This window comes from Teleopsis dalmanni, chromosome 1, assembly GCF_002237135.1.
Source record: "Teleopsis dalmanni isolate 2A chromosome 1, ASM223713v2, whole genome shotgun sequence".
Lineage (NCBI taxonomy): Eukaryota > Metazoa > Arthropoda > Insecta > Diptera > Diopsidae > Teleopsis > Teleopsis dalmanni.
In genome coordinates, this window is record NC_051846.1 from 126,968,731 (window position 1) to 126,988,974 (window position 20,244).

The window sequence follows — 20,244 nt, forward strand, 5'->3', positions numbered from 1 at the left end:
AAAAGGTTGCCACTTTCGAAAAAAAATATTTATTTAGTATTAGTGTCGCCATCTATGTGTCAGTCACACACATTATTGAACGAAGTGTTATATGTTTCATATTTTAATAGATTTGATAATAAAATTCAATCAGCAAATACAAAATAACCGTGGTGGTCACAATTGGACGAGAGCAATGAAGGAAATTTATATTTTTTTGTGGTATATGGCAAATATAAATACTTTTCGCGAATTTGGAATTTGTTTTGGCATACCAAAATCTTCTGTATGGAGAATAATTGAAAGAACTAGTGTTTAGCTTATATCAATTAGACACTTATTTATAAAATACGCACTTGCTAATAGTACAAAATTGGAATATACGAAAAAATTTCCGTTCGTGATTGGTTGCATATACAGCACACATGTTAAAATAAATACACCTCACTATAGCAATTAGGCTTATTTCAAAAGGAAGCATGAATATAGCTTAAACTTGATGGCAGTTTGCAATGGTTTTTTTATAAACATGTATGTTGGAGAGTCTATTTCCTTATGTATTGTTTTGTTTTAATTAAATAAATGTATTCAACTTAATTTATATATATTCATTACAAATTAATTGATTTTAATAAATTATCAAACAACACTTTTTTAATAATAATAAAACGTAAATAATTAAAGTAATAATAGTAATAGTAATAATTAAAACATTACTTTAAATAAAGAAATAAATAATAATGACATACTAAATAAATAAGAACATAAAATAAATAATAAATAAATAAATATAAATGTACATTTATTTGTTTGTAATTTTACTACACCGTTGCATCGCATTGCCAACCTCATTTGCATTAAAATACGTTCCACTCTTATCTTTTACGTACATTCCACATTGAACCAGAAAGTGAACCAGATCAATTGCTGGTTCACCCCATTGTTTTTGTTTTGCATGTAAAATTGAGCGGATCATGTTTGCTGAAACGCAGCTAATGTCAAGTATTGTTTGTGAAAAAAAACACATTGAAGTGGAAATACCCTTCGATATCATTCGTTTTATTTTGGTGAGTTTGAAATTTTCAGATTAATTTCAAGTGCATTGTGTGATAGTTAAATTTTTTACCATTTTTTTTTCCAAGGTAAATTAGTTGGTTGAATCGACATTAACAACACTTCAATTCGAGAGGTAATTTCTTCGTGTGATTTGACGATATCCCATTGCTTTCTTTATTATTGGGGAGTTTATTTTTTTCTTTACTTTCAATTTGTGCATAAAATTGTGAACGTAATTTGTATGTTCGGTAGCTGATATATATTGCTAATCAGTACAGAGACAAAGAAATAGAGAAAATATACAATTGAGTAAAAAAAGTATTTGGTAACCCTAATAAAGCGAAGTATTAAAAGTTCTCGAGCGCGGGGTATTTTTTAAAATTTATTGGTATAATTGTGTTTAATTAGTGATACTCGAAAATTTACTAACAATTAAAAGTGTCTGCTAACGCAGTGCTATTGAGTTCAGTGAATTAAGTGAACCAATAAGTAAATGCACTTTATGATTTAAAATTGAGACTTCGCCAGACAAGAACCAGAATTACAGTTCCTTATAAAAACAAGCGAAAAGTATTTATATTCGCCGTGTTATATTCCGATATTCAAAACCAGCTTTCAAACTAACTATCAAGCTTTTTTTGTTTTTTTTTTTTTTTAAGAACAGGGGTTGTTGTCACCACTATACGTGCTTGTGTTGTAAAATACCTGAAAGTAGACCGTAAATTAAGTTTAAACAATAATATTTGAAAAGACTTTAATAGCTTCATAAAAAATATTTTGTATCTAAAAACTCTAATTCTTAATTCAACATAGAAAGAACACCGCCGAATACGTCTTTGATAAGCCAATCCGCAAAAAGAAAACTGGCTGAAACATCGCCCGACATTTCATTGCAAGACATTTTAAAAGCAATCCAAAGCAGTGAAAGCAAAGTCAATAAAAAAATACTACAACTAGCGTCGAAAGCAGACATCGAAGTCATGAAAAAACAAATGCTGAATAAAATTGAAGAGTTCGAAAACCAGAGGCTTAAGATGGAAGTTGAGCAGTTAAAAAAAGATAGAGACCTGGATCGAAAAGAACTCAACAAAATAGTTATAGAAAAGAAGAAGCGAAACTTGATAGTGAAAGGCATGGTTAAAGAAGAATCGCCAAATAACGCATTCAAAAAACTATGCAATGATAAGTTGGGGCTTTACGATATATCAATTCAAAATACGCGATTAATGTACGAAAAAAACAATAAAATGAACATCATCGTAAGTCTTGATACCACTGAGATGGCGCAGCAGGTGCTCAGAAGTAAAAAAAAACTGGTGGGTTCAAAGATATATATTGAGAGAGATTTGAGTGAGGTGCAGCTTCAGAAAAAACGGGCTTTAATGCAGTTGAAAAAGCAGCTCATGTCGTTGGACAATGGTCAAAAGGTATTTGTACGCAATGATTCCATTAAGATAGACGGCAAATGGATGTATTTCAACAGCGCAGATATTTTAGTAAATAATAAGCAGCCAGCTAATGACGTTCTAAAAAAAGTTTATGGTGATAGAATAGATACTTTAGATTTAAGCTATAGTTATTTACTGGAAAAATCAAAAAACTAAATAGTTCACAATCTGCATATTTAAGATATTGTGAACACAGAAGTAATGAAACTAATAATATTAATGCTCATATAGAAAATAATGTAGAGTTAAAAACAGAATTTACTTGTAAAATCTTATCATATAATGTAGCAGGTCTTAAAAATAAGCTAATATATAATGATTTTTTTAAGTATTTAAATGATTTTGATGTATTTTTATTGTATGAAACTTTCTTAGAAAATGAAGTAGACTACATTGTAAATAAAATTAACTACTACCTAAGCTTAAATGGAAAAAACAATATTTGAACTTATATTAGATTAATCTTGACCAATTATTGAACAGTAATGTAATATGTGAAGCTACAGCTGATGAAATGATAGCAGCACTTACAACAGCAATAAATGAAGCTACTAGTCCATTTCAACAAGGGCCAACGAAGAGAAAATGGAATAAAGATTGGTTCGATAAAGAGTGTGAAATTGCAAGGACAAACTGTTTTAATAACTTAAAGATGGCGAGAAAAAGGGGCCTAGTCTCAGATTGGAATGAGTATAAGACAGCCAAAAACGGTTACAGAATTATTTGCTATAATAAAAGAATCCAACACACTAATAATCTTGCCTTATCATTATCATCAGTAAAAGACTCCAAAAGCTTTTGGAATAATGTACGTAAAGTAAATGGCATAAACTTCAGTAAGTCAGTGCATCTTAATTCTGACGTTCTAGGTACTTATTTTGAAAAACTTTTAAGTACAACGGAGAATATAAGTCGTTTTAGCTACGCAGAACCACTAACTCAAATCAATGAATTAGACAAAAAATCGAGGTAGTTGAATTAACAGAGGTTTTAGAGCGTTGCAAAGAAAATAAAGCGCCTGGTGAAGATAGAATTCCAGCAGAATTTTTAAAATTTGCTTTAGCTAAAGGTATCACAAGGATTACAGAGATTTTCAACTATATATACGATAATGCAGAAGTACCGGGATGTTTTAAAAATTCAATAGTTTTTCCACTATTTAAAGGAGGTGATCCGCATGAAGTAAAAAATTATAGAGGAATATCATTTTTAAATTCGATAGCAAAAGTATTTACAGGCATATTACATCAATGTCTGCAAAGTTGGGTTGACGATAAAAAACTACTAAGTGAATTCCAAGCAGGCTTCAGGCGAGGTTACTCAACTGTGGACAATGTTTTTATTCTGACAAATATTGCAAAATTATACGTTGAAAAAGGGAAAAAATTGTACGTGTTTTTTGTAGACTTTAAAGCCGCAATTGATTCTATCGACAGATGTAAATTATATAACGTGAATGTGTAAATCCCCTACATCATACATAATATAATGCAGAAACTTTACACAAATACCCAATATGCCAACATTTCGTAAAAGCACATTAGGCCCATAAGTGTATACATAATGATACTGTAATGTAAAATTATGTAACGTGAATGTGTAAATCCCCTACATTATACATAATATAATGCAGAAACTTTACACAAATACCCAATATGCCAACATTCCGTAAAAGCACATTAGGCCCATAAGTGTATACATAATGATACTGGCCTCCGTATGCAGATAATATAACGATATCTACACATAGAAGAAGCACCCTCATATCCACACCCAAAAGTTGCATGATTGCATTTTTTATCTATACATCACTCCCAAAATAACCGATGGAATAAATCTATACATAGTTATAATAAAATGTAGTTATAATAAAATGTAAAATATGTTAGATTGGTCCAAAGTTGTTAGATTGTCCAAAAGTTTTTATCATGTGAAAAAACTATACAACACCAAACTGGTGTTAGAATCCGTCATCCGTCCACTATAGTTTCCACTGACGCGTTTCGTCTGGGAACTACCCAGACTCATCAGAGTGGCATGAAAACAAAGTATATATCTTGTGCTCGTCATATGTACACGTCTTATATGTTAACATAAAGTTAACTGGTTATAGAGTAAAATATACATATAAAATATAAATAAATTATGGAAATAGATTATAAACACGACAAGTAAATAAATAAAGACATTGAAAAAACTAACCATTAAATTTATCAATTAAATAACAATTAAAATGAAATGAAATCATTGAAACATAGTTGAAAAACTAACCATTAAAATAAACCAAATTGTAATTTATATCTCATACAAATTCTTATGAAGAATCAAATATCTGTATCTTGAATATGCATATCACACTTAAAACATGTTACTCAAAAACAAAATAAATAAAAATACATTTTTATATATATGTACTTAACAACTTACAAAATAAACATGCTCAAACTTGCACATGTTACTCAAAACAGAAATACATTTTTAAGTGCAAGATATTGAGCAAATTCATTAATAAATAACTAATATAAGTTATCCTATTAGAATGCTTATATATTCCTAACAAATTAAAGTGCATATAAAATAGACTGTAAAATTTAATACATATTGTATAATTGATCACATATTATTAAATAAATAGACTGTAAAATTTAAAACATATTGTATAATTGATCACATATTATTAAAATAAAATAAAATCACATATTATTAAAATAAAAATAAAATGAAAAATTAAATACATATTGATCACATATTATTGAAATAAAATAAAACGAAAATAAGAAATAAAAGCTACTATGCCTACATCTCGCATCTTAGCCTGTGGTATTAGTATACACACAGACTATTATACCTTAAGACGTCAAACATTATAAATTCCAGAACCACAGACATTGCCATCTTTTTTTATATCTTTTTATGGGAACCACCATTACTCAGATAAGACTACAATATAAGTATATTCCAAAATTAATAAGTTTCGCATATTATTAAAAACAATTATACCTTAAGATGTCAACATTATAAATTTTAGAACCACAGACATTGCCATCTTTTTTTATATCTTTTTATGGGATCCACCATTACTCAGATAAGATCACAATATAAGTTTATTCCAAAATCGATAAGTCTCACATATTATTATTAAATTTATTCATGGTGTGATTCCTAAATTAATTCCTATAATAACATATATATTACGAACATTGTGTTCTAAATACCCTATACATTTTGCGCTATAGCAAAAGTGTCAAAAAAACCCAGATGTTGTGATGGCTCCACATCACCCCTTCTTAAATTACCCTAATATGAATACCTATTTTTAATGCAGTGATCTTGCCTTATATTTCGAACTACTTATATTATATCTTAAAAATATCTTAAAATAGACAGCACATATCTATTGATTAATAAACAAACCATACCACATCTGCCAATAAATTTATTGACAAATTTGATCAGATGTGTTCATCCTCAATACAATAATAAGCGGGCTCCACCACTATCCTAGGCCTTAGTATATATAAAGCTTTTACTGCCCCGTTAATACAAACATTTCCATCTAATGTTCAATAACGGGTACTCTACCTACCTCACCATAATCTAACAAAAACATCAAATGTAAAATTATGTAACATGAATGTGTAAATCCCCTACATTATACATAATATAATGCAGAAACTTTACACAAATACCCAATATGCCAACATTCCGTAAAAGCACATTAGGCCCATAAGTGTATACATAATGATACTGGCCTCCGTATGCAGATAATATAACGATATCTACACATAGAAGAAGCACCCTCATATCCACACCCAAAAGTTGCATGATTGCATTTTTTATCTATACATCACTCCCAAAATAACCGATGGAATAAATCTATACATAGTTATAATAAAATGTAGTTATAATAAAATGTAAAATATGTTAGATTGGTCCAAAGTTGTTAGATTGTCCAAAAGTTTTTATCATGTGAAAAAACTATACAACACCAAACTGGTGTTAGAATCCGTCATCCGTCCACTATAGTTTCCACTGACGCGTTTCGTCTGGGAACTACCCAGACTCATCAGAGTGGCATGAAAACAAAGTATATATCTTGTGCTCGTCATATGTACACGTCTTATATGTTAACATAAAGTTAACTGGTTATAGAGTAAAATATACATATAAAATATAAATAAATTATGGAAATAGATTATAAACACGACAAGTAAATAAATAAAGACATTGAAAAAACTAACCATTAAATTTATCAATTAAATAACAATTAAAATGAAATGAAATCATTGAAACATAGTTGAAAAACTAACCATTAAAATAAACCAAATTGTAATTTATATCTCATACAAATTCTTATGAAGAATCAAATATCTGTATCTTGAATATGCATATCACACTTAAAACATGTTACTCAAAAACAAAATAAATAAAATACATTTTTATATATATGTACTTAACAACTTACAAAATAAACATGCTCAAACTTGCACATGTTACTCAAAACAGAAATACATTTTTAAGTGCAAGATATTGAGCAAATTCATTAATAAATAACTAATATAAGTTATCCTATTAGAATGCTTATATATTCCTAACAAATTAAAGTGCATATAAAATAGACTGTAAAATTTAATACATATTGTATAATTGATCACATATTATTAAATAAATAGACTGTAAAATTTAATACATATTGTATAATTGATCACATATTATTAAAATAAAGTAAAATCACATATTATTAAAATAAAAATAAAATGAAAAATTAAATACATATTGATCACATATTATTGAAATAAAATAAAACGAAAATAAGAAATAAAAGCTACTATGCCTACATCTCGCATCTTAGCCTGTGGTATTAGTATACACACAGACTATTATACCTTAAGACGTCAAACATTATAAATTCCAGAACCACAGACATTGCCATCTTTTTTTATATCTTTTTATGGGAACCACCATTACTCAGATAAGACTACAATATAAGTATATTCCAAAATTAATAAGTTTCGCATATTATTAAAAACAATTATACCTTAAGATGTCAACATTATAAATTTTAGAACCACAGACATTGCCATCTTTTTTTATATCTTTTTATGGGATCCACCATTACTCAGATAAGATCACAATATAAGTTTATTCCAAAATCGATAAGTCTCACATATTATTATTAAATTTATTCATGGTGTGATTCCTAAATTAATTCCTATAATAACATATATATTACGAACATTGTGTTCTAAATACCCTATACATTTTGCGCTATAGCAAAAGTGTCAAAAAAACCCAGATGTTGTGATGGCTCCACATCACCCCTTCTTAAATTACCCTAATATGAATACCTATTTTTAATGCAGTGATCTTGCCTTATATTTCGAACTACTTATATTATATCTTAAAAATATCTTAAAATAGACGGCACATATCTATTGATTAATAAACAAACCATACCACATCTGCCAATAAATTTATTGACAAATTTGATCAGATGTGTTCATCCTCAATACAATAATAAGCGGGCTCCACCACTATCCTAGGCCTTAGTTCAATTAGTTCAGTTCAATTAAAGAAAATTTATAATATTTTAAATGAAATAAAAATTTTGAAGGTTAACAGATGTTAATGGTGTCCTTCTTTTTTAGACGTCTGTGGCCTTTGTTCAGTAGCAGCATGTAAGCTAATTGGTTAGGATGGTCTTCTAACTTTAAGAGATGCTGACGGCTACATCGAGCAGCTTCTTCTATTACTGTTGGCATGCTCAAATCTCTATGAAGGTTAGCATTTTTCAGAAACCACGGTGCACCTGTTATCATTCTTAGGGTTTTAGATTGCAGCCTTTGCAATTTTTCAATATTTGATGGCATCGCTGTTCCCCACAGTTGAATTCCGTAACTCCATATTGGTTTTATTATCGACTTGTATAGCAAAATTTTGTATTCAAGTGGTAGCTTAGATGACGTGCCCATAAGCCAATGCAATGAACTTAATTTTATATTTATTTGTGTCTTTTTAGCCTCTATGTGTTTGTTCCAAGTTAAACGTCTGTCTAGATGTATCCCTAAATATTTTACATTGTCGCTTGAAGGTACTTTTTGCTCATTTATTGTAATATTGGGACACTTTCCTGGTCTTAGAGCAAATGTTACATGGGTACATTTTTGTTCATTGACTTTGATACGCCATACTGATAACCATTTCTCAAGTTGGTGAACATGTTCTTGAAGCATGCGTTGTGCGATTGCGGGGTTTTTGTGTGCACTTAGTATTGCTGTATCGTCAGCAAATGTTGCAGTTAAAGTGTTTTCCGAAGTTGGCATATCACTTGTATACAGCAGATATAATAGCGGACCTATTACACTTCCTTGTGGAACTCCAGCTTTGATAGGACAGGGTTCTGAAACAAAATCTTTATATTTTAAAATAAAAGTTCTTCTGCTTAAGTAGTTTTTTAACAAAAGGTGAGTGTTAACTGGCATGAGAGTTGTAATTTTATGTATTAAGCCTTCGTGCCATACTTTATCAAACGCTTGGGCTACATCTATAAATATGGAAGTGCAGTATTGTTTATTTTCAAATGAGTTTCTTACGAATGAAACAATACGATGCACTTGTTCAGTTGTACTGTGTTTAGCTCTGAAGCCGAATTGATGCTCCGGAATTATTTCGTTAGCTGAGAGTATTGGCATTATTTTTGTTATTAGTAGCTTTTCAAATATTTTTGATAATACTGGAAGGACGCTAATTGGTCTGTAGGATTCTACTTTGGTTTTGTCCTTTCCGGGTTTAGGTATCATTGTTATTTGTGACATTTTCCAAAGTTTGGGATAATATCCTGTCCGTAAGATAGCGTTAAATAAATGCCTGAGATGTATAATGGCACATTGTGGTAATTGTTTCACCATTGTAACTGAGATTTTATCAGGTCCTGCTGCCTTTTTCGCATTGAGATCTTTTATAATTTTATTGATATTTTCTAGTTTAAAAATAAGGGGCCTGCTCGAAGGATATAGGTTTGTAATTGGTAAAGAAGTATTTTGTGAAGCATTATTTGGAGTAAATACATTTTTCAAGTGTTTTACAAATATTTCCCCTTTCTCTGAGTCACTTCGTGCCCAGTCACCATTTTCTAGTCTGAGAGGAGATTCATGCTGGATAGGCTGTTTGAGGTACTTTGTTGCCTTCCAAAGTGAATAATCCGTTTGTTCATTAGGTGCCAAATTGAATAGAAAATTGTCTAGGGATTTTTGATGTCTTTCCGCTAGTGCATATTTGAGTTCATTTGTACATTTAGCTAGTAAAACTTTATGTTTTGGGGATCTGTGCCGTTGCCATAGTCTTCTAGCGTTTCTCTTTCGTTGTAATAATCCCTCTATTGTTTTTGTCACACCGATTTTTTTGGGTTCTTTTTTTTCAATTCTTATAGAAGCTACTTCAACACCCATTGAGATTACTTCAGAAAATTGGTTAACACAAGCATCAATTTCATTATTCACCTTTAACGAAGCATGTTGAGGTATATGACAAGAAACATATTTACGAAATTTTAACCAGTTTATATGTTTTGTTAGACATTGCGTTTGGATAGTTCTATTCTGTTGACTTTGCATTGTTATTATTGTTGGTGAGTGGTCTGATGACAGTTCAACTAATGGAAATGCGGTGATTGTTGATGGTTTGATATTTTTGCTTAGACCAAAGTCGATAAGATCTGGGACTTTTTGTCGATCAGAAGGCCAGTATGTTGGGTGTCCAGTTGAAATCACATTGAGATCTTCACTTTTCACAACTGCTAGAAGTTTCCGTCCTCTTGGCGTTATTAGCCTTGAACCCCAGAATGTGTGCTTCGCATTAAAATCGCCTGCGACCAGAAATTTAGAACCGAGTGTTTTAAAAAAGTTTTGGAAGTCTTGGACTTCTATATTGTGATTGGGTGGACAATATATTGCAGCTATTACGATATTTTCTCCATATTCATCAAATCGGATAGCTGTCGATTGTAGATAATCTTTGCTGAAGTCTTCTAAAACAAAATGTTTAAGTCTTTTTTTTATTATAATACCAGTACCTCCTCGAGCCATACCTTTGGGATGCTTAGTGTCATAAAAGCAGTAATTTGGAATTTTGAAAGCGTTTTTTTGAGTAAGATGTGTTTCGGACACAAGCATAATATCAATTGCATTACTAATTAAAAAATATTCAATTTCAAGTTTGTGGTTGTTTATACCGTTTGCATTCCAGTGACATATTCTAATGGAGTTGCTCATTTTTTCATTATTAGAGTTTGCATTAGAGCAGTTTGATTTTTTATAAGTTCTTGCATCATACTTTGCATACTATACATAAAAAGATTAAGACTTTGGATCAGTGTTTTTAGCGTCTCTTCTAAATTATCTACTGCTGGTATTGCCAATTGTTGAGGTTGAATATTTTCTCTTAATACATTTGCATAACTTTTGCCTTGAGAGATTGTTGCTTCTGTATTGTTTATTTGTTCTTGGTAGTAATTTTTGGGTGGCACAGCGTTTAATTGATTTTTGGGAAGAGTTCTCTGCTTAACTGCAACAAATACGGTACAACCCCTATAATTTGCAGTATGATTTTTGCCGCAATTACTGCATTTTTTTGCATTTGCATCTTCTTTCGGTTTTGGACATATGGAGGATTTGTGTAGATCTCCACATATTACACATACACTAGGTAAGGTGCAATAGGTTCGAGTATGGCCAAATTCTTGACAGTTAGTACACTGTATTGGATCTTTTCTTTTGAAAGGCTCTTCTACTGTTATCCTTCGATGTAAAAGATAACGAAGATTGTAAATTGGGTGCACTTCTCCTTTAGCGAGTTTTTTTTGCGTTTGGCTCAAGTTCTACTTTAAATATTGGCTGAGGTGTTTTATTTTTGTTTTTAATATTAAAGATGGACTTTGCTTCAAATCCGGCTTCTGCCGGATTTTAAATTTAATTATCTTTTAAGTTGTCTTTCGGGTGCGGCGTTGAGCGTAGTACAACCATTTCAAATAACCGAGGAAAATTATACAAAGGCTCTAACGCAATTACAATTGAGATATGACAAAAAGGTCTTAATTTTTATGGAACATATTAATTCCCTTTTTTTTATTAAAGATATGACGAAGGGCGACTCAATCACACTCAGGCATATTGTAGATACAGTGTCTGCTTTATTTGGTTCACTTCTATCGTTGGGTTCGGAAGCAGACATTCTGAACGCCATAATTATTCATTTAGTATTGTCTAAAGTGGATAACGAAACTAAAATTTTTTATGATTCTCAGCAAGATTTTGAGTCATTGCCATGTTGGGAAAGTTGCTACTCACTTTTGAGTCGAAGATGTCAATTTCTGGATAGCAATTCGAAAAGATGCAATAATGATAAAGTAAATGATACCAAAAATAATTCTTTTAACAGAAAATTGACCACATTTGTTAACACCAAAATCAATTGTATGAAGTGTAATGGAGGAGACCACAGCCTAGGATCATGTCCATCGTTTGTAAAACTGACTTTTAACGACAAATTCAAATTCGTAAAAGATCTTTTTGTTTGCTTAAATTGTCTACGCAAAGGGCACGTCGTTAAAAATTGTCAATCCACAGCTCACTGTCGAATATGCAATGGTATGCATCATACGTGTTTGCATAAATTCAAACCCATCGAGCAAAATGTGAGACCAAATTTGTCAGACAGTCCACCTGGACAACTAAATTTTCCGCAATCTCCATCAATTTCTCTAGTATCGCGTACTAAACAACGATCATTGATTCCCACAGCTGTAGTACTTATTAAGGATAAATACGGTTTATACCAACCTATACGAGCATTACTGGACTCTTGTTCAGAGATAAGTTTTATCACTGAAAAGATGGCAAAGCAACTTCAATTACCATTTGAGCGAATAAACCAGGAAGTATCAGGCATTGGTGATGTTAGAACACAAATTCGCCATTCAATAACTGCAACTATAAAATCTCGAATATCAAAATTTGAATGGTCATCGCAATTCGCTGTCACTAAACGTATCTCATTGAACCATCCAGAGCAGTTGATAGACACAACATCGTGGAATTTTCCTGAAGGCCTTGTTTTAGCTGATCCATTATTTTTTAAACCACAACACATTGACTTATTAATAAGTACGCAGGGATTTTTTGAATTAATATTAGATGGGAAAATTTCGTAAGGCACCAGCCTTCCATGTTTATTAAATACCGAATTAGGGTGGATTATCGGAGGACAATATAAAAATACGCCTACTGTCCGGGCACTCACTTGTAACTACATTCAGTCGTCTAATATAGATTCAATGTTACAAAAATTTTGGAAAATTGAAGAATTAGAAAGCGATCAAAAAATTAATTACTCTAAGGAGGAGTTGAGTTGTGGGAAACATTTTGTAGAAAATACCACAATTATAAGCAATGGTCAAATACAAGTTCGATTACCATTTAAAGAGTCTCCAGAAGTCTTAGGTGAATCATTTGAAATGGCGAAACGAAGATTCCTTTCACTTGAGCGTCGATTAGAGCGTCAGCAGACTCTCAAAGAGGATTATGTTAAGTTCATGCAAGAATATTTGATGTTAGGTCATATGAGTCGTGTCGACAACTTTGACAATATCACACCGCACTATATAATACCTCATCATTGCATATTGCGGCCTCAAAGTACCACAACAAAATTGCGCGTCGTATTTGATGCATCTGCATGCACATCATCGGGTCGATTACTTAATGAAATCTTAATGGTGGGACCTACAATTCAGCAGGATCTTATTTTGACATTATTGACATTTCGTTTACATCGCTATGCACTGACTGCGGATATATCAAAAATGTATCGACAGTTTGTAGTTGATCCAAGAGATCGTAATTTTCAATTAGTTATTTGGAGAAATACTGTTAATGAACCTCTGCAACTTTTTCAGCTCAACACAGTAACATACGGAATGTCAGCAGCACCATTTCTGGCCATCAGAAGCCTGACTTACCTTGCAAATGCGTATCAAAAGGAGATGCCAATTGGAGCTTCAGTTTTGAGCAATGACTTGTATGTTGATGACTTGCTAACGGGAGCAGACACAGTTGAAGAGCTTTGCATCAAAGTATCACAAGTGATAAAGATAGCAGCAAATGCAGGATTACAATTGGCAAAATGGAGCTTCAACCACAAAAATTGGGTAAACTCAAGTGACGAATACCAAATTCTTTTAAACGAAGATGATATTACCAAAACTCTCGGTTTGGCGTGGAGGCCATCAGATGACGTTTTTTGCTTTCAATATAAGCAACAAGAGTCAAAGGCTGCGACCAAACGTACTATTTTATCAGTTGTTGCTCGAATTTTTGATCTTTTAGGACTATTGAGTCCTATTGTTATACGGTGTAAAATCTTAATACAGGAATTATGGATTCATCAACTGGGTTGGGATGATCCATTGCCTCCACTTCTAAACCAATCATGGATACAAATTCAATCTGATTTGGAATATCTTAACCACATTGAAGTGCCAAGATATGTTTTAACATCATCAGCTTGCTACAGTCAGGTACACGGATTTGCCGATGCTTCTCAACGAGCATTCGGATGTTGTATATATATTCGGTCAAAGCATAATGGCTTTTACAAATCTTCGTTGTTGATATCGAAATCAAAGGTGGCGCCGATAAAAGCAGTTTCGCTGCCTCGTTTAGAATTATGCGCTGCCGTACTTCTTTGTAAAACTTGGAACAAAATAAAACCCAAAGTATTACCATTTATTAATGAAATCTTTTTCTGGACAGATTCTAAAATTGTGTTACATTGGATGAAGATGCATTCGTCAACTTTAAATTGTTTTGTAGCTAACCGTGTTTCTGAACTGCAGGACGATTCACGTGGCATTACGTGGAGTCACGTCCCAAGTAAGCAAAACCCAGCTGATATAGTATCTCGAGGCTGTCGAGCAAGCGAGCTGAAGGATTCGATTTGGTTTTGTGGACCAAAGTTTTTGTCGCTTCAATCAGCAGAATGGCCAAAAGAAACATCAAAAACTGAATTTCTCGCAAAGGACCTTGAACAACGAAAACCTACAGTCTTGAAATGTAGCAACAGTGGTATCGATGATACCACATTTCGTCGTATTGTTCGAATAATATCATATCTTTCGAGTCTTTAACAAAGTACCAATAAACAAAAATCAAACCGTAAACGACGTGAGTCCAATTACAGTGCGTGAATTTCAAGAATCATTTTGGCGTATTATATCACACCTTCAACATTGTACATATCGCAGTGTAATATTATCACTTCAATCGGGTATAATCTTGAATCCAGACTTGCAAAAACTAAACCTCTTTGTGGATAAAACGGTCACTACAAGCGGAACATTTAATATAATTCGAGTAGGAGGACGATTGACCAATGCACCAATAGGCTTTGATGCAAAATTTCCAGCTTTATTGCCACGTGATCATCGGTTTGCTCAAATTTTTGTGGAATACTTACATCGTAAGCACATGCACGTTGGCCCTAAGGTTTTAATTAGTCTAATACGCTCTCAAGTATGGATAATTAATGCTCGGGAAGTAGCTCGAAAGGTAGTGCGTAACTGTGTTGCAAACCGACCATTTCTAATATCAGGAGTTGATTTATGTGGACCATTTTATACCACATATCGTATTCGTAGTAAAGTTCCATATAAAACTTATATTGCAATTTTTATCTGCTTTTCATCAAAAGCAGTTCACACTGAATTAATATCAGATTTATCCACTAATAATTTCATTCTAGGCCTAGAAAGATTCATATCACGTCGTGGACTGCCGCAGCGCATTTATTGTGACAATGCAACAAATTTCACTGGCGCGCAGACACTACTAAATAAATTTAAAGAACAATTTTTCAGTCAGCAAGGGCTTAGAGAAATGCAAGAGTACAGCAACAATACTGGATTTGAGTTTAAGTTCATTCATTCCAAAGCACCTCATTTTGGTGGACTTTGGGAGGCGTCGGTGAAATCTCTCAAAACATTATTATTAAAAAATTTGGCGCAATCTAGCCTAACTTACGAAGAATTACAAACCGTGATTATTGAAGCTGAAGCGATTTTAAATTCCCGGCCGATAATTCCATTATCAGACGATCCGAACGATGGTGAGGCTTTAACGCCTGCACACTTATTAATAGGCTCTTCGTTAATTACAATTCCTGAAAGGAATTATACAATAAGCAACATATCATATTTATCTCGTTGGCAACGTGTTACGTACTTAAAACAGCAATTTTGGGAAATGTGGCGGCGTGACTATTTACACACTTTGCAGCTTAGATCTAAATGGCTTAAACCTGAAGCTAATATCACTGTTGGTCGGTTGGTAATTATTCACAATGACAATCTTCCTCCACAACACTGGCAACTGGGCAGAATTGTGGAAACTATAACAGGTAAAGATGGAAGAATTCGCGTAGTAGATATTCGCACTAACCAGGGTGTGCTTCGGCGGCCTATCCACAAAATTGCACCACTCCCTATCGATTACACGTTTTGAAAGGGTCCATGTTGTAGGAAATCAAGATAATCAACACAGCGCATCGCGCTCTTAATGCGCTCTTGTACATTTTGCAATTTCGCTTTGGTGCAGTTGTGCTTAAGATCGCAGCGTGATCAGATGTCAAATCGGTGGCGGTTGTTTTTCTCTTTATATTTGTTATACATAGGTGCTTGTATTATTCAATAAATAAATTATTACGTTGAATTAATATCGAACCAAATTATTTGTTGTGCAAATAAATTATTATTTGAAATTTATCGAACTTGGTTTGGTGCTTTGGTGGTCTGCAGATTCGTGCTGTGCGACCAACAATCTCCAACAGGACTCATGTCTGGTGATTCTGGTAGTGTTTGAAGTTGCCTAAGAGCATAGTACAGCATCCAAATCCGTACGATGACTGCTGTATGCTTAGAATCCTAACATTCTTGCCTCAAGTCCTAACATTCTGACATTTTCTTTCAAATTTCTTTTTAGAATATTTAGATAAATCATTATGCCTTCACCACCACGTTTTACTGTTGGATTTGAGTTCTGTTTATCATAGGCTGTGCATAATTTTCTCCTTACAACTTTTCTAACTTTGATTCAAAATATGTAAAATTAACTCTCATCGGAGAAAATAACTTATTTTCAGAACTTTATGGGTTTATTTAGGTATATGCTTTCTTGCAAAGCTTAATCATTTTATTCTATTATATCTGGATATGTGTGGCTTCTTTCCTGCAATCAGAGTATAATACATGCATTTCTTCAAAATTTTCCGCACAGTATCACGACATATTTTGTTTTCAAGTATTTCGGCAATATGTTCAGCTAGTTTGAAGGCTGGTTGATTATGCTAAGTCTTTCTCTATTTGACAGAATTGAGAGGCGGCGAGTGCGAGATTTAGAAACGTAAGTACTCGTCTCTTTGAAGTTATTTGTAATTCTCTGCACAGATGAATATTGACGACCAATATCTTCAGCAATTTTTCTTTGGCTTACGTCATCTTTCCAAAATTTAAAGTTATTTGTCGCTTACAAACTAATTTCACGTCTTTTATTTTATATTGTAAAAATTTATTGCTTATATAAAAAAATATTATTAAATCATTAATTTTTAGACTCTTTAGGAAGTCGACTAATAATTAAATATCATTTAATAAAACGTTCATGCTTGCAAGCGAATTTAAATTAACGGTAAATGTAAATATTAAGAAATATCCGTAGACTTTTTCTGCTTCAAAAATTGCTACTTTTGCATATAATTGTGTTGAATTTTTTTTTAAGAATAACTGTTAATTTTTTATATTGGAACTTTATTGTTGTTTCTTTGGTTCAAATAAATCAGGAAATAAAAACGAATTTGAGTAGAAATTAAAAAAGTTGTGCGTAATATAAGAAAAATTTTGTGAATATCCGTAGACTTTTTATGCTATGTGTATATAAGTATGTATATAAAAACACAAACGAAAATGTACAGCAAGTACAAGTTAAAGTAGAAGTTAGAAATTTTTTGAATGCTCGATATGTGGGATCAACTGAGGCTTTGTGGGGGATATATGAATTTCCTATGCATTTTCAGTCTCATATCATAATTCGTCTTGACATTCATTTACCACAAAGACAAAATATTATATTTCGCGATGACCAAGAACGTCAAGCAGTAGAAAATCTTAAGCTTGCGAGGCTATTAGCTTTCTTTCAGTTGAATCAAAGTGATCCATCTGCTAATCAATATACCTTGTGATCAAAAACGAACTTAATCGTTTTTTTTTTTTGAATTCCCGCGCTTATTCAATCGGTAAATTTTTTTTATTTTCACGCTGGCAACACTATTATACACATTAGTTTTTGTTTGGCGTCTATACAAAGTCGAAAAATTTTCGTGTGGCGATTTTTAGCTGAATTTCATTCAAAACAAGCGTCGTCGTTGTGAAGGGGCCAAAGAGATGATTTCCAACGCAGATAGTGACCCCACATTCATCGAATGCATTATAACTGGTGATGAGACATGAATCTATGAATTTGACATGCCCACCAAACAACAATCGATCAAATGTCGCTTCGAAGGTGAGCCGAAACCGAAAAGAGAACGCCAAAATCGGTCCAAAATCAAGGTTATGCTGTTTTCTTCGATATTCGTGGTGTGGTGCGCTCTTAATTCCATCCGGATGGTCAAACGGTCAATAAGGAGTATTATTTTGCCGTTATGCGTTGCCTTTGAAACGTCGCTGGGGTCCAGTGAGTCCAAATGGCATTCAACCGAATTCGGAATGATCTGTTCCAGTGCTAAAAGCTGTTTTGCCCCTATCTTTCTAGTCAACTAGTTGCCGATGATACCTACTTGTCAAGTCTAGAGTCGTGAAATATCGACTTTAACCAAGTTGGAACGGTCACTGTCTGTGCAACACAAATTCTCTCCTTGGAACATTTTTCCAACAACGGCATAATAATCTCTTCTTTCTCCTTTCAATAGAATGAGATTGTTTTATTCACCGTATCAATTTTCGAGTTATTCCATAACTCGTCTCGTCCTAGGATCCAATCTCCTGGTACACATACGCCTTCTGGTAACATGTGTACCTTGAATCTCAGCATGGGTTCATTTACACTAGTAGTAGTACTAGTGACCCTTTTGTATTGGTGCCTCCAGCAAACGCTCCTATTTCGCTTGTGTTTACTCCTGTTAAATGTCTTAAGGCTTCTGATTTTATCAGACTCGTATCCGCTCCTGAGTCTATCAGTAAATACAAATTTCCCTTCTCTGCTAGCCTGTATGGAAATTTTATGTATGCATCATCGACCGAAAAACCAACACAAGATACGATGTTATAGTTTGTTTCTTTTCTAAAATCCGTTCTCTTTAATTTCTCCACTCTAGATAATATATACAAAGATAAAGCAAACAAATATACTACCAATTGCTCTCCTCTTTTTTCTAAATTCTTATATACATTTTTAATATCTAAAATCCCTATACTTGGATGTTGTTTCTCCTTGCCTTCATAGATTGTGCAGATCTGGTCTACTTTGTCTTTATTGGCGCTATTTTTTCTTTTTCCAATTTTTACTCTCTTTTTTGGTTTCCTCGACACCGCAATGTATATATTTGGCCAATTAATTTTCTTCTTCTTTTCGGCACTCCAATCTACTGGCCTAGACTGGACCGGTTGAAGTTTTCCGGGTTAGTCATCGCCTCTCTACAATATCTGGCAATGTGGCAGTTTCTTCCACATCGAAAACATTTTATTTCTTCCTTTTCTACACTTTCGGGCTCATGGAATGCTTGTGCACAAACTCCTTGCTCTGTCGCTCTTTGCTTAAATCCGTATGATGTTGCGTATACTTCAGTACTTGTGATATTGTCTCGTCAACTTTCCCATGAGTGTTGATAATTAACTCTATTTTCGTTAAAAACGTTTCTACACGCCCTCCAAAAAAATTGACTGCTTCGTTTCTCTGTTGGCTGCTTCTTGTCAACTCGTATCTCAGTTGTTCCAACGTCCTCCTTTTTAAATATGCTTTCTTTATCGCCTCGCACAAATCCGTTACTAGAAGCAATGGCCGTCCAGCTATTGCCTCATAGGCTGCCCACACTAATCTCTGTTTAATACAGCTAATTAGAATTTCAGAACTTTTTTCCTATAAAGCTTTCTTGGCTAGCTCACAACCTGCCATGAATTTGTATACCTCGCCCCTTAAATTCGGTCCCTCACTCCCCGAAAAATATGGGACCACTTTGTTTACAATTTCCATAATTGTTAGTATTGATGCAATTTTTCCCTCAGTTGGCTTCTCCTGTTGTGTTAAAAGACTCTTTCTTAAATTCGTTTCCGTCACATCAATATTGCCTTTTATATCCGGTCTTCCAATGTAGCACTAATTCCTTATTTAGCTGATTAATTTCACTTTTCAACTTGTCGACGAATTCGCAATTTTTGAAATCCTAGACACGTCTTGCTATTCTAGACCTCTCTCTTTTATCGCTAATAATACTGTTTGTTGCTCCCCATCCTGAAGCAACTCCGTTAATTTGTTAGTCTGTCTATCTAATTCCCTGAACTTGTTTATCGTTTCCTGCATTTCCTCGTCCTTTATCCCTTTTTGATTGTCGAATGGAATTCTCATTTTTTCTGATTGTTCTATAGTCGCTTCGCTTAAACCAAAAGCTTTGCCAACAGATGTAGGACCTTCTCCTATCTTTAGACAGTCCAAAATTTTTA

The 20,244-nt window shown here is 33.1% G+C and overlaps 2 protein-coding genes across 2 annotated transcripts; both read left to right on the forward strand.

The window, feature by feature from the left end:
• Window positions 1-11,616: 11,616 nt before the first annotated feature.
• On the forward strand, window positions 11,617-12,690 carry LOC119666003. The gene has a single exon (XM_038075264.1). It carries the CDS (start codon window positions 11,617-11,619, stop codon window positions 12,688-12,690), a length of 1,074 nt encoding a protein of 357 aa, XP_037931192.1.
• A 303-nt stretch (window positions 12,691-12,993) lies between these two features.
• Window positions 12,994-16,036, forward strand: LOC119666004. Its single transcript, XM_038075265.1, has 2 exons — window positions 12,994-14,626; window positions 14,670-16,036. The coding sequence occupies exons 1-2, from the start codon at window positions 12,994-12,996 to the stop codon at window positions 16,034-16,036; spliced, it is 3,000 nt and encodes a 999-aa protein (XP_037931193.1).
• The last annotated feature ends 4,208 nt before the right edge of the window (window positions 16,037-20,244 follow it).